At 39.0% G+C, this 16329-nt stretch overlaps 1 protein-coding gene across 1 annotated transcript in view; it reads right to left on the bottom strand.

The window, feature by feature from the left end:
- The window catches only part of Gpc3 (glypican 3), a 462080-nt gene that overhangs the window by 422397 nt on the left and 23354 nt on the right, over nucleotides 1-16329 (bottom strand). The window contains exon 2 of the mRNA XM_013523049.1: nucleotides 6895-7056. Within this exon, the coding sequence (XP_013378503.1) occupies nucleotides 6895-7056 (162 nt within the window). The remainder of the gene's footprint in view (nucleotides 1-6894; nucleotides 7057-16329) is intronic.

The raw sequence follows: 16329 nt of genomic DNA, 5'->3' as shown, positions 1-16329 counted from the left end.
TCATTCAAACTTTAAACTTTTTTGCCACACCAGACTGCCTACCCCCATCCAGATTCACTTGAACTCAGTCCAAATGGCCCCAGAGTGTGCACTCCACTGCTGAACTGAAGAGCAAAGGAGACTAAATGCAAAGAACTCGGCTGTGCTATTGCTGGAGGTCTAGATGGGAGCTGATGGAGCCTGAAACGGAAATCAGAAGGGCCCATCATGTGATAAATGCGCTAACTGAGCCCCACAGAGGATGGAGGAATGTAGGCAAAAGGTGCAAGGGAATATGATGGAAGAAGCAAGGTCTGGAGACTGACTGAAAGATGGTGTGAGGGAAAAGGAGGGGAAGCTCATACCACAGCTCCTGGAAGCATCTCAGGGTCGACGAAGGAAAGGTGTTTTTAATTTCAGCATTACCACTTCCAGCTTAGAGGAAAATTGTTTCTACTTCTACTCTACTGACAGGAGAATTCAAATCTCTCAAACATATGCTTCATTACTCCCATATCAGGTAGTGCAACTCAATGAATCAGAAAGAGGAGGATGAACATATGTTTTCAGAAAGTAAACAAACCCCACTGGGGGAGGGGGAGGAGTGATCACTGTAAGCAAAAGTGCTATTCTTTCTGGAAGCTTCTAGAGGGCAGGGATAACAAGTTGCCTGGTTGGCTCCACTAATGAGAAAGAAGGGGAGCAGGGTTCACAGCCCTACTGAATCAAGGGCCACCGGCTGGGGTAAAGAGTTCATCTGTATCTGCATAATCCTGTCACCTCTCGGCTGGCTCCACACCAGTCTCTGCCCACACACGGAGTCATTTTCTAAGCTCTTTTTATTAAACAGTTTTCAAGCCTAATGATGAACTTTTCTAAATCACTATGAGGACACAGGAAAGGTTTGAAAGTCCCCCAGCCTCTGGCTCAGTGAAAGCCACAGAATTTTAAACCTGAATTGAATCCAAAAGTTCTCAGTATAAAACTGCAATGACTTTAAACGCTCAGTTTCCAGTTGTTTTTCCAATACACTAATAATGAAAAAGAATTGCATTTTTTAAAAACTTTGTAACCAAAATATCTCTTTGAGTCAGCACCATAAAGTCCACTAATTAAAGACAGCATCTCCTGGGCTCTGATGAGAAATTTACCCTTTTATAATGGGATTAGGAGAGTTTTGCTGCCCAGATGAGTGGTCTGATTAATGATGTACACTTTTGAGGATATATACCCTCACTTTGGTCATGGTTCGTGTTCCTGAAATTCTTCTATTCAATTGAATGTTATTGTACTTACCCCTGGCAAATGAATTAAGATCTGATTAGACATCAATGTAATTATCCTCTCCTGTACTTTAGTTTCAACACAAAGGGTGGGGGGGGTGACAGCATGGCTGGCCGTTTGAGTCCTGGACTCAACGGGAGCTTGGGCAGGAACATTGTCAGGCCAGTCAGGGGGAAAAATTGTGAAATAGAGAGAAATTGCTCAGTACTCACTTTAAACCCCCACAATATTACAAAATCTAAATTAACAAATGATTGAATCACAAAAACATGTTTATCAACATTCAAGCAATTATTTAGCCACACATTAACTGTGAAGGAAAAAGGCTCTGCTTGAATAATGTCCCCAAACAGTTATTTCAAGCAGAAATGACTGGAGAAATTGCTCTGAGCTGATGGAGAAGGGTATTCCAAACAAGGTCAATTTTATTTCGGGAGAGTGGGAGAGATGGGAATCTGACAGGAAAGAATTTAAAAACTGCCAAGAGCAGATGGGAACAGAAAGCAAAGGAGAAAGCAACAGAAGCGGCAGAAAAGCTTCCCTCCTGCCCATCCAGAGGCATCTTTTTTCATCTCCTCAACAAGCAGACGGAAGAAAGCAAGTTTTCCAGCACTGGGTGTGGATCTGCCCTAAACTTAGACCCACCTTTTCCTTCTTTCTGCCTTGATAGTGTGGACCAGAAAACACAATTCAAATCTGGCCTGAACACAAACCAAACTTCCTGAGCTAGCTGCTTTTTTGTGTGTAAAAATGCACCAGGCACCAGCCAGAAGAGAAAGTTCTGGAAGCTAAAAAGGGATTGCTTCTGGCATTGTTGATATTTCAAACAGTAAAGCTTCACACGCAGGAGTGCATAAACTGGATCCCTTTACCACAGGGTCATTTCCCTAAGTACTCTTACCTGCACACTGGAGCTATCTGTGTATGTGTATCATCTATATATGGTAAAAGTTGTTGAAGTGTATCATGAACTCCTGCCTTGTCTAGCTTAATGTCTATATGATGACGTTTCATTTATTTGGCACTACCTGGGGTAAAAGAGTCCATATAAATGAGCTGTCTAGATAATTCCTGTATATCATGTTTTATGGGTTTCAAGATACTTTCACATACATTGTTTCTAAGAGATAAGCAGGACTGGAATTTTATTCCCATTTTATGGATAACAAAACTGAAGCTATTAGAGTATAAATCACCACCCCAAACCATAAGCTCTTAAGTGTACATGTAGAATTAGAACTTGAATTATCTGATTCCGAGCCCAGCATTTTTTCTACTGATTTTTTCTTTCTATTCCAGTACTGAGGCCTGAATCCAAGGATTGCTAAGATACATCCCTAGCTCTCAGCCCCTTTTTTTATTGAGACAAGGTCTTGCTAAGTTATCCAACTTGGCCTAGAACTTGCAATCTTCCTGCCTCAGCCTTCTGAGTGCTGCGATTATAGATAATTGCCATGTCCAGCTCTTCCACTGTTTATAAGCACCAAAAACTATTTTAGCCTTATAAAATGGAATATTAAGAAAAAACAGTGAGCATAATTTGACCTTTACTTGCTGATTCACAAGTAGCACTATAGACATCAACTGTTAGATCTACTGCATCATATGGACTACTAAGGCATATAGGGATACCCTCATCTATAAATACCCCAGCCACAACATTTAGTGTGTTAAGCCTACTTTTAAGTCACCCATCCTGTCACTTGTTGCTTCTTTCCGTTCATATGCACCTGTCCCTAGGAGTCTTTCACAATGTGTCTCTTTAACTATTTAAATGTTTTATCTGTTTTTCTTGCTAGAAAGCCAGAAAATAAAGCTTGTAAACAACATGCATTAATTCAGAATAGTAGCTTCAAGCAAGGACCCAAAGAGATCTCAGATGAATCAAATATATAAGCAGGAGCTCCATGGTGTTTTGCATGTGAAGCAATTTTTACTGCTTAACCACTATTCTCTCTCTCTCCGATAAAGAAAGCTCAAGTTGTAGAATAGGCAATTTCCAGTAAAAGAACAATGTTGCTGCATTCTGAAGAGGCTGTTTTCATTCAAAGTCACTGGTGCCTTGGGGAAGACTAGAATTATCCAACATACAGAAGAACCCTAGACTCACCCTAAATATTTCCTGTAGTAGACACGTGAGAGTCATAGTGGAACTCTACAAAGAAAACAGAACTCAAAGCTTAAGATATAGAAGTATTGAGGGTAGTTTAAAAATTAGAATTCTATCTCATTTTTTCTTCACAAGGACCACAAATACCACTTCTTAATTTTGCCTTACCCCAAGTACACTAAGAACAAGGAAATCTATATCACATGATGGCCTGGAAAAAGCTATGGCATCAGTGAGTTTCCTCATCTGTAAAGTGATGATAATTACAGTACAGACTTCATAGGGCTGCTGGGAAAATTAAATGAGATAATTATGTAAAAGTAAGCATCATGCATTAGGCACTTAATAAATTTCCACTATTATTATTATCATTATCATTATTACAAGGTAAGGGAAAGGAAACAAGTGCAGAAAGGAAAATCTACTTTTAGTGGAGTTTTTCAAAAAGAATTAATTAAGCAGAAACAAAAAACGATTGTGCTGCCCCATTTTACTAAGCACATCTAAGTAAATTAAATTTAGGAAACGAGGCAATGCAAAGATTGAAAATAAAGAACAACTTTTTTAATGCTTCAATCATTATCAAAACAACATTAGCATGAGAGTACTCCAACCACTGTAGCAAAGGGCCCCAGGCTCATTTATGGGGGCAAAGGCTTCTTGCAAATAAAGACATAAAATCCAAATCAAGGCAGTAAGGATTGCTCGTGGAACTGTGCACATATTTGCAGGAAAAACTCACTGCTTAAATCCCCCCAATGTGGACTAGTGAAAGAATCCTAAAGAGACTGTGGGTCTATGCCAAGATCAAGGTAAGCTTTCTTCAACTTCACGTGGTAGAAAAAGCTGCCACATCGAATTTCATACAAAGTAATAGGGTAATTTTCTCAATAACCTGGTCTACCAGACTATTTTAGGGGAAAAACAGTAATGCCCTTCTATTGCAATTCATTCAAATAATAACAAATTATAAGAAAAAGGAAAGTAGATATGCTGTTTTCATAGCAATTAATAACACAGCATCTTGTAGTGGTCTCTGGTTTTAAGTCTTCTCTCTCCAAATGCTTGCCACAAAATAGATTTGTGGGTAAAGTCTCTCCAAACATGACACAAATTGTTTAAGGTTTGGGGCAATGATTTATTTTTATGGGACTTACTTTTTTAAGTGGAAAAGGAAAAGGGAATGTAAGAAGACAAAGAATAAATACAAATAATGACAAGGTTGAATGTACCAGGAAAAATGAGTTTAGATAGCATTTAGTGTCTCCATGTTTCTTTGCTAGTCCTTCGCCCTAGTCTTCTGGCCTATTCCCACACCTCAAGAAAGGGGTGTGTGCGTGTGTGTGCATGTGTGAGACAGAGAGAGAGAGACAAAGACAGAGACAGAGACAGAGAGACAGAAGCAGAGAGACAGAAGCAGAGAGACAGAGATGGAGACAGTGAGACAGAGACAGAACAACCAGCAGGTGTTGTCCCCACTTTCCACCCTCTGTTCGCTTGGTAAATGTTCACCTTCCATGTTACAGCAGCCATTATCTGGAATTTTACCCAATCAAAATATTGCCAGAACTCACACTCTCAAAGTCTCATGCTGTTCCAGCCCTAGAAAATACAATATATAAAGTACAGGACTGGACAGAAATATAAGTGCTGACACCCAGAACCTTCAATGGACAGCCATGACAGCTGCTCTGCATCCTACAATACCAATGTCACTACTCTCCCAAGCCCTTCATCCAGGCTCTTATGACACATCAGGGGACTTAGTTATTCTAGAAATTAAACAAATCACTAATATTTCATTCTAAAAAGGCACCTGGATACCCCAACAGTAAGACAAAGATCTCCCGTTCAACCCAATTCTCATCAATTCCTAGCGCCCCACTTTTAGCCAGTAGACCAACTCCAAAACTAATCTAAGAAGTACATGAATGGTATATGTATTTTTAAAACCAGTTTAAATTATTCATTCTATCACCAAATTGTTAGTCTCAACTAACTCTTCACAAGAGTCTGGCTGCATAAATAGATTAATGAATACTTGAGGCTTATATAATGTACTTCATATAATCAACCTAACATCCCCTGAGGCTTTCACCCAAGAAACTGGTGTGAATGTATGTTTTATTGGCTAATGTGAATAACTTTCTTAGCTAATTCTAAGAATTTTATTATAATACACTAAATAAGCTATAATCAACTCACCTAACAATTCAGAGATTAATTCTTTTAAAAGTGCCATAAATCTTGAGCTTTGCAACATCAAATAGTCAAAAGTGTTATTTTCCTGCTTGACCCAAATCCTTTCTTTGCAGGACAAGAAAATAAGAGTTGATTCTGTCTGTTGAAGGAAGGATAAAATCCCCATATACATAACTAATTTTTCCACTCATAAGAGCCTATGGGGTAGTTAAAAGCATCAATTCTAAGAGCCTTGTCACCTGGGTTTAAATTTTGCTATCATGATTCACTTAATAATTATGTGACCTTAGGTATATTATTTAACCATTCTGTGTGTTCAGTTTTCTTCCATTAAAATGGAGATACTCACATTATGATCACTACATATTATAAACATGTATTAATAAAAAATGTTTCAGGTAGCTAAAATAGTAATAAAAAAATTAAAATGGGTATACTAACAGATACTCATAGTGTGAGGATGAAATGAATTAATACATGTAAAGCATTTAAAGGAGTACGTAGCATATAGTACTATCTAAGTGCTTCTAGTTATCACTAACACCACCACTAGTACTATCATCATCATCATCATCATCACCCCCAGCTAGGTCTTTGAAATTGACGGGTCCTCCCCGTGCTGCTGTGATGCTGCTCTAAAGTAGGAGGGACAATGTAATTTGCTGCCCATTCTGGTAATGCCAGATCAGCTTTCACAGTCACACATAAGCATGATGGGAACTGAAATTCACAAGGAGGAGAGAGGCAACCACTCGCACAAATGGAAAAATGTCTGGCCAACAAGCCAGTTTCTCCCTAGCAAATGAAAACGGTCCTAGTGGTCAGAAGGAGTTTGCAACATATTCTACAGGTATCTAACTCACCCCTGGAGAAAACTGGGCTTGGAATTTAAAGAATTTAAAGAAATTTTGTTTTCTAAAAGCCAGTATTATGGATCAGCTTTAGAGAAATTACCATTTAGTTTTTCTGCAAAGATTTACAACCCTCACATACAAGTAAGTAGACTGTCCCTGGACAATGATTTTTTTTGGTACCAGGAATCGAACTCAGAACCTTGTGCTTGCCAGGGAGGCGCTGTGCCACTGAGCTATATCCCCTTTCCCTGGACAATGATTTTTGACAATGTACTTTTCCAAAGATTGAAATAAAGCCTTTCCTAAAACTGCTTTTCCTTACCAGAATCTTTCACTGGCAGATTTTTTAATATCAAGCATTAATGCTGCATTGGGATTTTATAAATTACAGTTAGCATTTGAAAGCCTCATGCCCAAATAATGATGCCATTGAGCAACACATCTAAAATGACACCCAGAACTCACCTTGGAAAACTGCAGCATTCTGAATAATTAAGAACTTGAGCTCCATACTTGCAGACTGAAGCAGTTGTTCCATGTTCAATCGTGCTGTTAGTTGATATTTTTCCTCCATCTTTCTTGAGCAGCATGTTGGGCCCTTGGGGAGACATACTTGCAAATCTGATCCTGAAACAAACAAGGTTTTCATGTTTCAGTAAGCAGAATCTCTGTCTCACAAACATGCACGCTCACAAAAGCAAACAGGGCTAAAAAACAATGCGTTTCTTTCAAAATACAGTAAAACCTTGATTTTTCAAAATTAGTGTTTATCTCAATCCCAGTTTTCCTCCAAATGTTCATATAACTGATTCTTTTTGAGTAATCATCAGAATTAACTGCCTAGGTTTGACTCATAAATTCTGCATAAACTAATTTATAGCACCAAATACAGCCACTGAACATCGATATTTGTCTGTTAAAAGATCAATCTTCACTCCTATAACTTATTTTTTCTGATTATAATTTATGAATAAGAACACAATCAAGAAACAATTTTTTAAGATTCCAGTTCTTTCCAAATGAAATGTATGTCTGGCCAACTAACTCCATGTTGCTTTTCAGAATAACTAATTCAAATACCAGCATTTCATCAATGCTATGTCCTGTTGTTGTTTTAGCTATAGTTCTGGAGCAAAATGCAAGTCATTCAACACCTATTTATTCACCCAACAATATTGTATGCCAGGCACGATGATTATAAAAATGTGCAAATCAAAGTCCCTGCGCTCATAGCGTTTATATTTCAAGGGGTAGTAAACAAATAAAAATGTAAGCATGATGTCAAATGACGACATGTACTATAGAGAAAATAAAACAAAGTAAGGAAGGGAAGACAAACTGTGGCATATCCATACAATGGAATTCTATGTAGCCGTAAATATGAAGCCTGACACATGATACCACAAGGATAAACATCAAAAGCATTATGCAAAGTGAAATAAGCCAGATCAGAGAAAGTGTACACTGTGATTCCATTTACATCAAAGATGTACAAAACAGAAACTAATGTTCAGTGAGAGAAAAAGTTCAGTGGTTATTAGCGAGAGAAAGGCGCGAGAAGGTCAGAAGGAGGGAGTAATGGATTAGCAAGGAAACTAGGGAATGCTGGTGTGTTCGTTATTTTTATTATAATGACTGAATGTGGGCAAACATGTCAAAATTATCAAACTGTACCCTTAAAATATGTGATGCCTACTATGCATCAATTATAGCTCAATAATGCCATTAAATTTTTTTATAAAGCAAGCAGAGAGAAATACGGTGAAATGTAGTAGTAGCAAGAACTTGTCTTTTTATAAAGGGCAGGCAAAGAAGACTTTTCTCATAAGGCAACAAGAAATGTTAGCAAATATTAAAGTTCAACTAATATTAAGCCCAATCTCCTGCCTTTCTGCAACTCCTATCTGTTGGTTAGTGTTGGGGACTGAACTAGGGCTTCATAGTTCTAAGCGCATATTCTTCTACTGTGAAACTTGTTTAACTCAAATTCTCTCTTTAATAAGCATTTATTGAGCTCCTTCCATGGTGACCATGAAAATGCGCACCTCAGCTCTCCTGCGGTGGGGAGTAATTGATTATTAGCCTCAGCTGCTGTTCTCTGAGTCCAACACCGTGCTGTACAAAAGCCATACTCCCCAGGGCATGCTCTCAAGCAGCAACTGAGCAAGGAAAGATACTAAGTCCTGTGAGACAGAAGACTTCATTCCCCAGGAACTTCGGCTTGAAGGCTCCCCACCAATCTTGCCAAAACTTTCCTTAAAACTACGGGAGACTCGAAGGTTTTTCCTACCCAACTTTCCTTCCTTTCCGCTCTACTCCGCAGAAATATTACCTACCCTATAGTCTAATGTTGCTCTTGCAGCCTCTCTCAGCACCTTATCCATTTGCTTTCACAAGTATGTTCCCCAGGAAATCTACTGCAAATCCAAGCCCATATTGAATTTAGATGCTAATCCAACTGGCACCTGCTTCACAGAACACTGAGTCCAACGTGTAACATTTATGTGCCAGGTATTTTGCCATATGCTAATGGGACAATTTTGAATGAGAGAGACTTGCTCTCTGCCCTCATGGAGGTCACTGCCTAAAGGAACTGACAGAGATAAATACATAGTCATGCAAATGAGCACAATAAAGCAACATACCTACACAAGATGCTAAAACACATATATGGAATATAACTTCGCTACTGTCTTCTAATGCCCTCAGGAAAGTAAGGTTCAATAAATTCTACTGAAGGCCTGAAAGACTGTTCAGACATTTTAGACAGCTTTTTGAAAATTGGGGTTTTAAGTAAAGGAAGGAGACCAGTTAGCCCTAAGTTATTAGAAAGTTTCCTTTTACTACTAAACTTCAATTGCCTAGGAATTCCAGCTGATCATGCCCTTACCATATGTGTCTAATTTTTCTTTTCTTAATTTAAGAATGAAATTCATCAACTATCTCCTCACATGACATCCCTGGGTATGGACTGGAAGTTCTCCATTGCCCCTCCTCAAGGGAGCTGCTGACAAAGGTAGAAAAGCAGAGTACAGAAAATACGCATCACCAAACCTAATCCAGCACTGCAATTTATGGTACTAGATGGAAAGGTGATATTTAATGTCAAAATACAATTTGGGGTCTGGAGACACAGAGTTCAGATTTATCTCCTATAAATGTCAATCTCATATACAAGCCTTAAACCTATTTTAAATATGATCTCAGCTTTAAAGGCTTTATGATTATCTTCAGAAAACGAGAAAAAGCAGAGCTAGTTCAAGCTCACTGTGTTCTATCTACATGACGTTACAAAATGTAATGCTATTCTAGGCGTAGAAACTGATGCAGTTTATTGGACCAAAAAGGGAAAGAGTCCCCTTGGGGAAGAGTGGTTAATCTAAATTTAAACAAGATTCGGTGGGACATACATGTAGATACAGAAAATCCTATATAGCAAATACTTTCCCATATGCCAAGTTCTTGTCCATTTAGCAAAGTTTTTGTGGTAAACCAAGGCCTAAGTAGTATGGGCTTAAAATCTCTGTACTTACATAAGTTTATAAAATTAATTGTTATAGACAAAATCTTTTGTGTTTCTAAATTTGCCTTGGTGATAACTTTCAATTTTCCAGAACTCATGAGTTTATCCAGCAGAATGGGTGGTTCTTGGTACCATTCCAATTTCTACCACTCTAGCCAGCGGGAGTTACAAAAGAACAGGACTAAAATCTATTCTCCATGAGGTGTTACGAGTTGCTGAGATCTAATAAGGCAACAAATTGCTGTCCAGTGTACCTGCAGAAGCTCAGAAATGACTGAATTACCCTGCTTAGTTTGCCTTTCATATGACAATTCATAAAGTCACTTAGAGTCTGTACAGTGTGCCCCTTCCCTAAGATGGTGAAGTCTGATCATTGTATAAACAACTATCACTTCAATAATCAGATCAGCCAAAAATACGTATTTAAAGGAATAAAATCTCTTTTTTGGGGGAGGGGGGTTCCGGTATCGGGAATTGAACTCACAACCTCGCGCTTGCGAGGCAGGTACTGTGCCGCTGAGCTAACTCCCCAGCCCCTAAAAGAATAAAATCTCAAATGAGAACTTTTCCAATTTTAGTATATGCACTGTCTAAGCGAGCAAGAGAAATTTTCAAACAACATGTCAAATTCATGAATAAGCATATGTTCTATCCAAATAGAAACATATATATATAGCAATATTTACCCCCTCCTTAGCTATCATTGCCTAACTAATCAATAAAGCAGTACAACTGATCTAAGGGCTAGGAGTTAGCTATAGATTTACAGAAATAAAATATCCATAAACTGATAAAAACTCAGGATTTGCAAAGAAGAAAAATACATACCTAAGGGAAAAATACTTTATTTTAAGTAAGTTTAACAGAACTCCTTGATCAGCTCTTTAAAATGCCCACAAACCAGGGGTAGTGGTGCACATCTGTAATCCCAGCACTCGGGAGAAGCCGAGGCAGGAGGATGGTCACGAATTTGAGGACAGTCTGACCTACACAGGGAGTTCAAGGCCAGCATGAACTACATAGGGAAACACTGCCTCAAAAAAGAAAACAAAAAAGATGCCCACAAGACAGCACAGAAAGCTAGACATGCCTAAATAAAATGACAATAGTGAAATAAAACCGTTCCAATGCCATGACCATTTGCATGAAAGAAACAAAACAGGAAGATGTAGAGAAAAAAAATAGAAGGAATCCTCATCAACTAAACAAAGAACTGCCCAGGGCACTCAATCTCCAATGGGACAAATAAAAAACGAAACCAAAGGTAAATGACTAAAGAAGTGCACTGAGAACTATTACACAGTTGTATGAATAAAAGCCAAAAAGTCAGTTCAAGAAATACGATGTAGCCAACAAAAGATATAGTAAATAGCCAATCATTCTCTAAGTATATGAGGGACAAAAGAAGGTTAAAGGGAAATGGCCCTTTTATTAAAACAAATTGTGGACCACACTTGTCAAAGAGGGGTGCTCCTATTTTTTTTTTTTTTTTTGTAAAAATGGAATTCGGTGGGAAAATAGGAAGAAAAACAAGCAATACAGCCTAGGATAGAGATAAGGAGAAGACTTACTGATTCAAATGAGCCAGAATGGTTCAGCTTTTTAGGGCTTAATAACTTGCATTCCCAGATGCTAAAAAAATAACTGAAGTCATTACAGAGCTGCTAGTTTCCATTTATTTTGAAGGATTAAAAAATACCTTCATACTATAATCTCCTCTCCTAGATTGTAAATTCCTTACGAAGAGCAAATGACGCCCATCTCCTGCGGGATGGCCGGGCAATCCCATTCAGCCCTGTGCGCATACTGTGGAATTAATGAGGGCTACAGATCGAGAACACTGGTAAGAACTCTGTGTCTGCTTGTATCTAAAGAGAGGGAGTAAAAAACAGATAACCCTGAAAACTTAACATCTGCATGCTTACCTCTGATCTTGAAAAAATATCATAAAAACCAACGTCCAAACAGCTTGAAGATACACAAATACATGCTTTACTTAAAGGAACTATGAGAGAATGTATTTCTAGTTCTTCTGAGATGATGCCTTGCACACATATTTGATCCAGTTCATAGTTCTATGACTGAAGAGGGGGATATTTGAACTACAGAAGCTTTCCTCTGGGACACTGCTCCCATGTATATTCAAGCTGGGCATCTTCACCTTGCCTCTCTCCTTGGGGCTAATCACACATGTTTCACGAAGACCCTCTTCAGATGCATACTCTTATACTGGGGGATCTCCTTGGGCTTGGCTCCCTATGGCCTAGCCTTCTTGACCCTCATGCTATACCCTCCTCTGAGCCCAGCTCTTGTTCTTTGTCAGCTCCATTCGAAGACCTGATATTTTAGATTGCCCCTGGATTCCCTTAGCCAATTCTGTCAGGACCAAGGCTTCAGTTCTTCTCTGTGAAATTCTAGGCTTACCATACTCACTTGGAGACTCTGTTCTGGACCTGAGCCCTGGCCATAGTTGGAAGAGTGAAGTCAACAATGTGTATATGTCCATTCTACTGGAGTTTATTCTAAATCAGTCAGTATTAAAGACCTAAAGGTCAGCAGCATCTTAGGCACCAGTGGGCAGGAAAGAGCAAAAGCACCTGGGGCCCCTCAGGTCAAACTGCTCACAATGTAGCTCTTACCTCACCACTTGCTAGTTGCGCAAGCATGAGTAGGTGACTCAGCCTCTGCATCCCTTTCTGCCCTTGTTTATAAAATGAGATTATCAACAGTTCTTATTTTACAGGGTTATTGCAAGGATTAAGTGAGATTATGCATATAAACCTCTTAGCCTTCTTAGTACAAAGTAAATATTCAATATGGGTTAATTAAAATTAAACAAATAAAAAATAAATTCATGCTGAAAGACCAGACTTTCACACCCCAAAACAGCTAGAGAACAGTTAAAGTTGGTATATGGTTATGTGCCAAAATATGCAGTCAATTTTCTGAGGTGATGGAAACAGTCTATATTGGAGTAGTGGTTACATGGGTATACAGATTTGTCGAAACTCATCACTCACAAAGGGGGCATTTTATTATTTACAACATATATCTCTATAAAGTTGATTTTTAAAATACACGATACAGACACTATTTGCCACAAGAATGTGCAGCACAGGCTCTAAGGGGTCAAAGAAAACTTCTAGGAAGACATGGGGCTTGAGCTAAATCACTAAGGATAGGAAGGATTTGGAGAGGCCAAGAGGTGAAATGTGTCTGGCACCAGAGGAATACTGCGGTGAGGCCAGCCTTCCTGGGGAATAGTTTGCTTATCAGGTAAGATAGGCCCCCATCTGAAGGGGCTCGAATGCAGGCAGAGTCCTGTGGGCTTGACCCCGGCGGAAATAATGGACCACTGGAGATTCTCAAGTGGAAGCATATTATGATGAAGAGTGCTGTTTAGGAAGATTAGTCATAGGCCTGAAATAGGGAAATGGACTAAATAACCCCTCAAGGTCACTCACAGTCCTCCGATTCTCTAATTACCTTTATTATGTTCTATATGTTGGCTATTTTACTAGACCGCAATTTTAGCTAATGACAAGAAATTGTCAAAAATCGCATTAAAAGGCACATTAAAGAAGAGAAGACATATTAATGTAGACCTTGATCCTTATACTTTTCTAAGAGCATATAAAGCATATTCAAACAGGAACAGAAAAGAACGCATTGTCAGGGCTCAGTAACAATGAAAATTGAAATCTTCTCCATATATATATGTATATATGATGATTTGACACATTTCATTGCCAAAGTCTGCTTTTCAAAAGGCAGATTTTTTTTTGCTAACAAAGGTGCACTGTGCTGAAAATAATAATGCAATATCATCATTAAAGTAATATAAAACAAAAGAATTAGTGACACCCCAAACTGGTTGCTTCATGACTTGTAGGGAAAATAATACATGCCTATTAAAATTACCCAAAGGATTAAGTACATGTTGCTGTATTAATGAACCAAAAAGATATGTCAGGCATTTTTAAAGGTTCTTTTTAAAATGGAGGACAAGTCAATTTACTATTCCAAAATATTAACTAATTTCCTTAGCATGTAATAGTGACTTGCTATTAGAACACCACCTTTTCCCCTAATTAATTATTATCTAAATCAAATCTTACATGCTCATTAATTTCTCACTAATCAAGATAGGAATACAGATGAAAGAAACGTGTGCATTTGCAACCAGTGGGGAAAATGATGATTGCTGATGGAGGAAATCATTTATGGAACCCAGCTGAAGGTTACCCTCCGTTATTTAGCCTGAAAGAACATGACCTTGCAGAGGGCGCACACAGGTATATCAGGAGTTCAGACTTTAAATCAAAGACCATGCCTGGGGCCACCACAGACTCTGCTTCTGTAAAAGGCAGGCCAAAATGTCGCTACCACACTGGAGTACTGGGAGTTTACAGCAACCCTGGAGATAAGCCATTCTCTAAGGTTCAGAATTAAAGAATGAATTACCTTTATCTCTCCTGCCAACTGTCAAATAACTGCCTATCATTTCATGCTTGCTAAAGGTTGAATCCCCAGATCACTCCACTCCCCCACAAAGAGGTTCTTTCTGGATCACCTTTCCACCCAGCAGTCAACATGTGCTCTGGGAATACAAATTCACTGATTATATTTGGCCTGCCCAAGTGGTGAATGATTCATACATCCAACATTTTACTGAATGCCTACTTTGTGGGCTAGGGACTATGCCCAACCCACAGAATACAATAATGAACAAGATAGATATACCCTCTACCCTGGAGGTCACAGATTGGTCTAGAAAATGGACTCCCAAACTAATTAGAAACCTCATTCTGGATACCTTATTCACCTTCACATGCTGTAGGCAAATGTCACCTAATCTCAATTCTGCATTTTAAATGTCTCTGTCATTTCCCTCTTCTACATTACTTTTACTTGGGTGACACAGCCTCCAATCTAGTCCTCTTGGCTCACCCAAACCCCAGAGAGATATGTCTATCATACATTTTTTATCAAGTCCCTCAACTTCCTAAATAAAATCCCCCCAAAATAGAGCAAAGGTACAGGGGTGTAAGCGTGGGGGATGTGCTCAGGCACTGCCAAGGAACCTGGCAAGACTACAAGGAAAAGTAAAGTGGTGGAGAGTTACAGAACCACTGGGAGGGAACTAACCCCATGAGTCGTGCTACAAGACGACTCTTCTGGATTTGGATCTTTGGAATGAATTTTCAGTGAAGAGAATGTTCATGGGAGCAGAAAGAGACACACTCCAAAAGCTTTCTGGGTTTTGAATTCCCATGATACTCTCTACACTTTATAAATACAGTATATGTCTTATACTGTCTAACTTGACTCATAGTTATATTTGTATGCCTTATCAACACTGGATATAAGTTCCTTGAAGGGAAGAACCTAGACTGACTCATCTTTCCAGCTCAAAGGGCCCATTATTGTTTGGGCTTGATGACTTTCCCTTTTCACTTGGAGGTAATGCCAGGACTTCAAGAGGCTTCACCTTTAAAGGAACCAGACCAGATTGACTGACATGACTAGAATAACTTGTAGAAGAGTGGTAGTATTCACACATACACATTCTTCATTATTTTGATGAGAAGAAAGTCCCTAATAAAGTGAATATTTGGTTAGAGAACAATGTCAGCCATTCTGGAGTTGGGATGGAGAGCCTTTTAGTTTAGAATTCTGCCAGATGAACTTAAGCTAAGGTAATATCTCTGTCTCCCCTAGTCATTCCTTCACTAATTATTATTCCACTCAGATAAGTAGTTGAGATCTGGCATTTCAGAAGATTTATAATTTTAGTTTTTCAGATACAATCTCCAAATAAGCAGACCTCAGGCACAGCTGGGAATTTCAACACCCCAGTCCCAAACTACGTGCCAGGCCCTTCCCCCTGTATAAGAAATCACATCAAGGAGAAATGAGCTCTTCCCTATCAAGATGAAAGCATTATTATCTGCTCTGCTACCAAATCAACTGTGTGACTTAACTAAGTACCTTCCCAAATCCAGTCATGTTTTCCTCCAATGAACTGGGCTGGAGAGTTGATGCTTTCCAGCGGTAGGCCCATCAGTGATCACTAAGTCCATTCCCCACCGAGCACTTGGGAGGACATGAAGAGGCACAAAACTAGCTTCTTCCCTTTCGGAAAGGCTTTGCCAGTAACACTTGTGTATCATGAATGTGGATACGTGATCAAGGCAAGACCAACAACTTGGGCTCATAGCACTGCACCCAGTGTAATAGCCACATGCCCTTCTACATGTCTCTTCATCTCCAGAGGCCAATTAATGACACAGAGCTTCCTGATAGGACAGCATGAAGTGGCAAAGGGAAGGACTCCGAAATCAGGCAGATGAGGGTGTAAAACACTGGCCAGTGGT

The sequence above is a fragment of the Chinchilla lanigera genome, unplaced genomic scaffold (assembly GCF_000276665.1).
Source record: "Chinchilla lanigera isolate Chin_1 unplaced genomic scaffold, ChiLan1.0 scaffold00072, whole genome shotgun sequence".
In the NCBI taxonomy this organism is placed as follows: Eukaryota; Metazoa; Chordata; class Mammalia; order Rodentia; family Chinchillidae; genus Chinchilla; species Chinchilla lanigera.
Note: the sequence above shows the minus strand (reverse complement) of the source record. Positions and strands in the feature narration are given on the sequence as shown.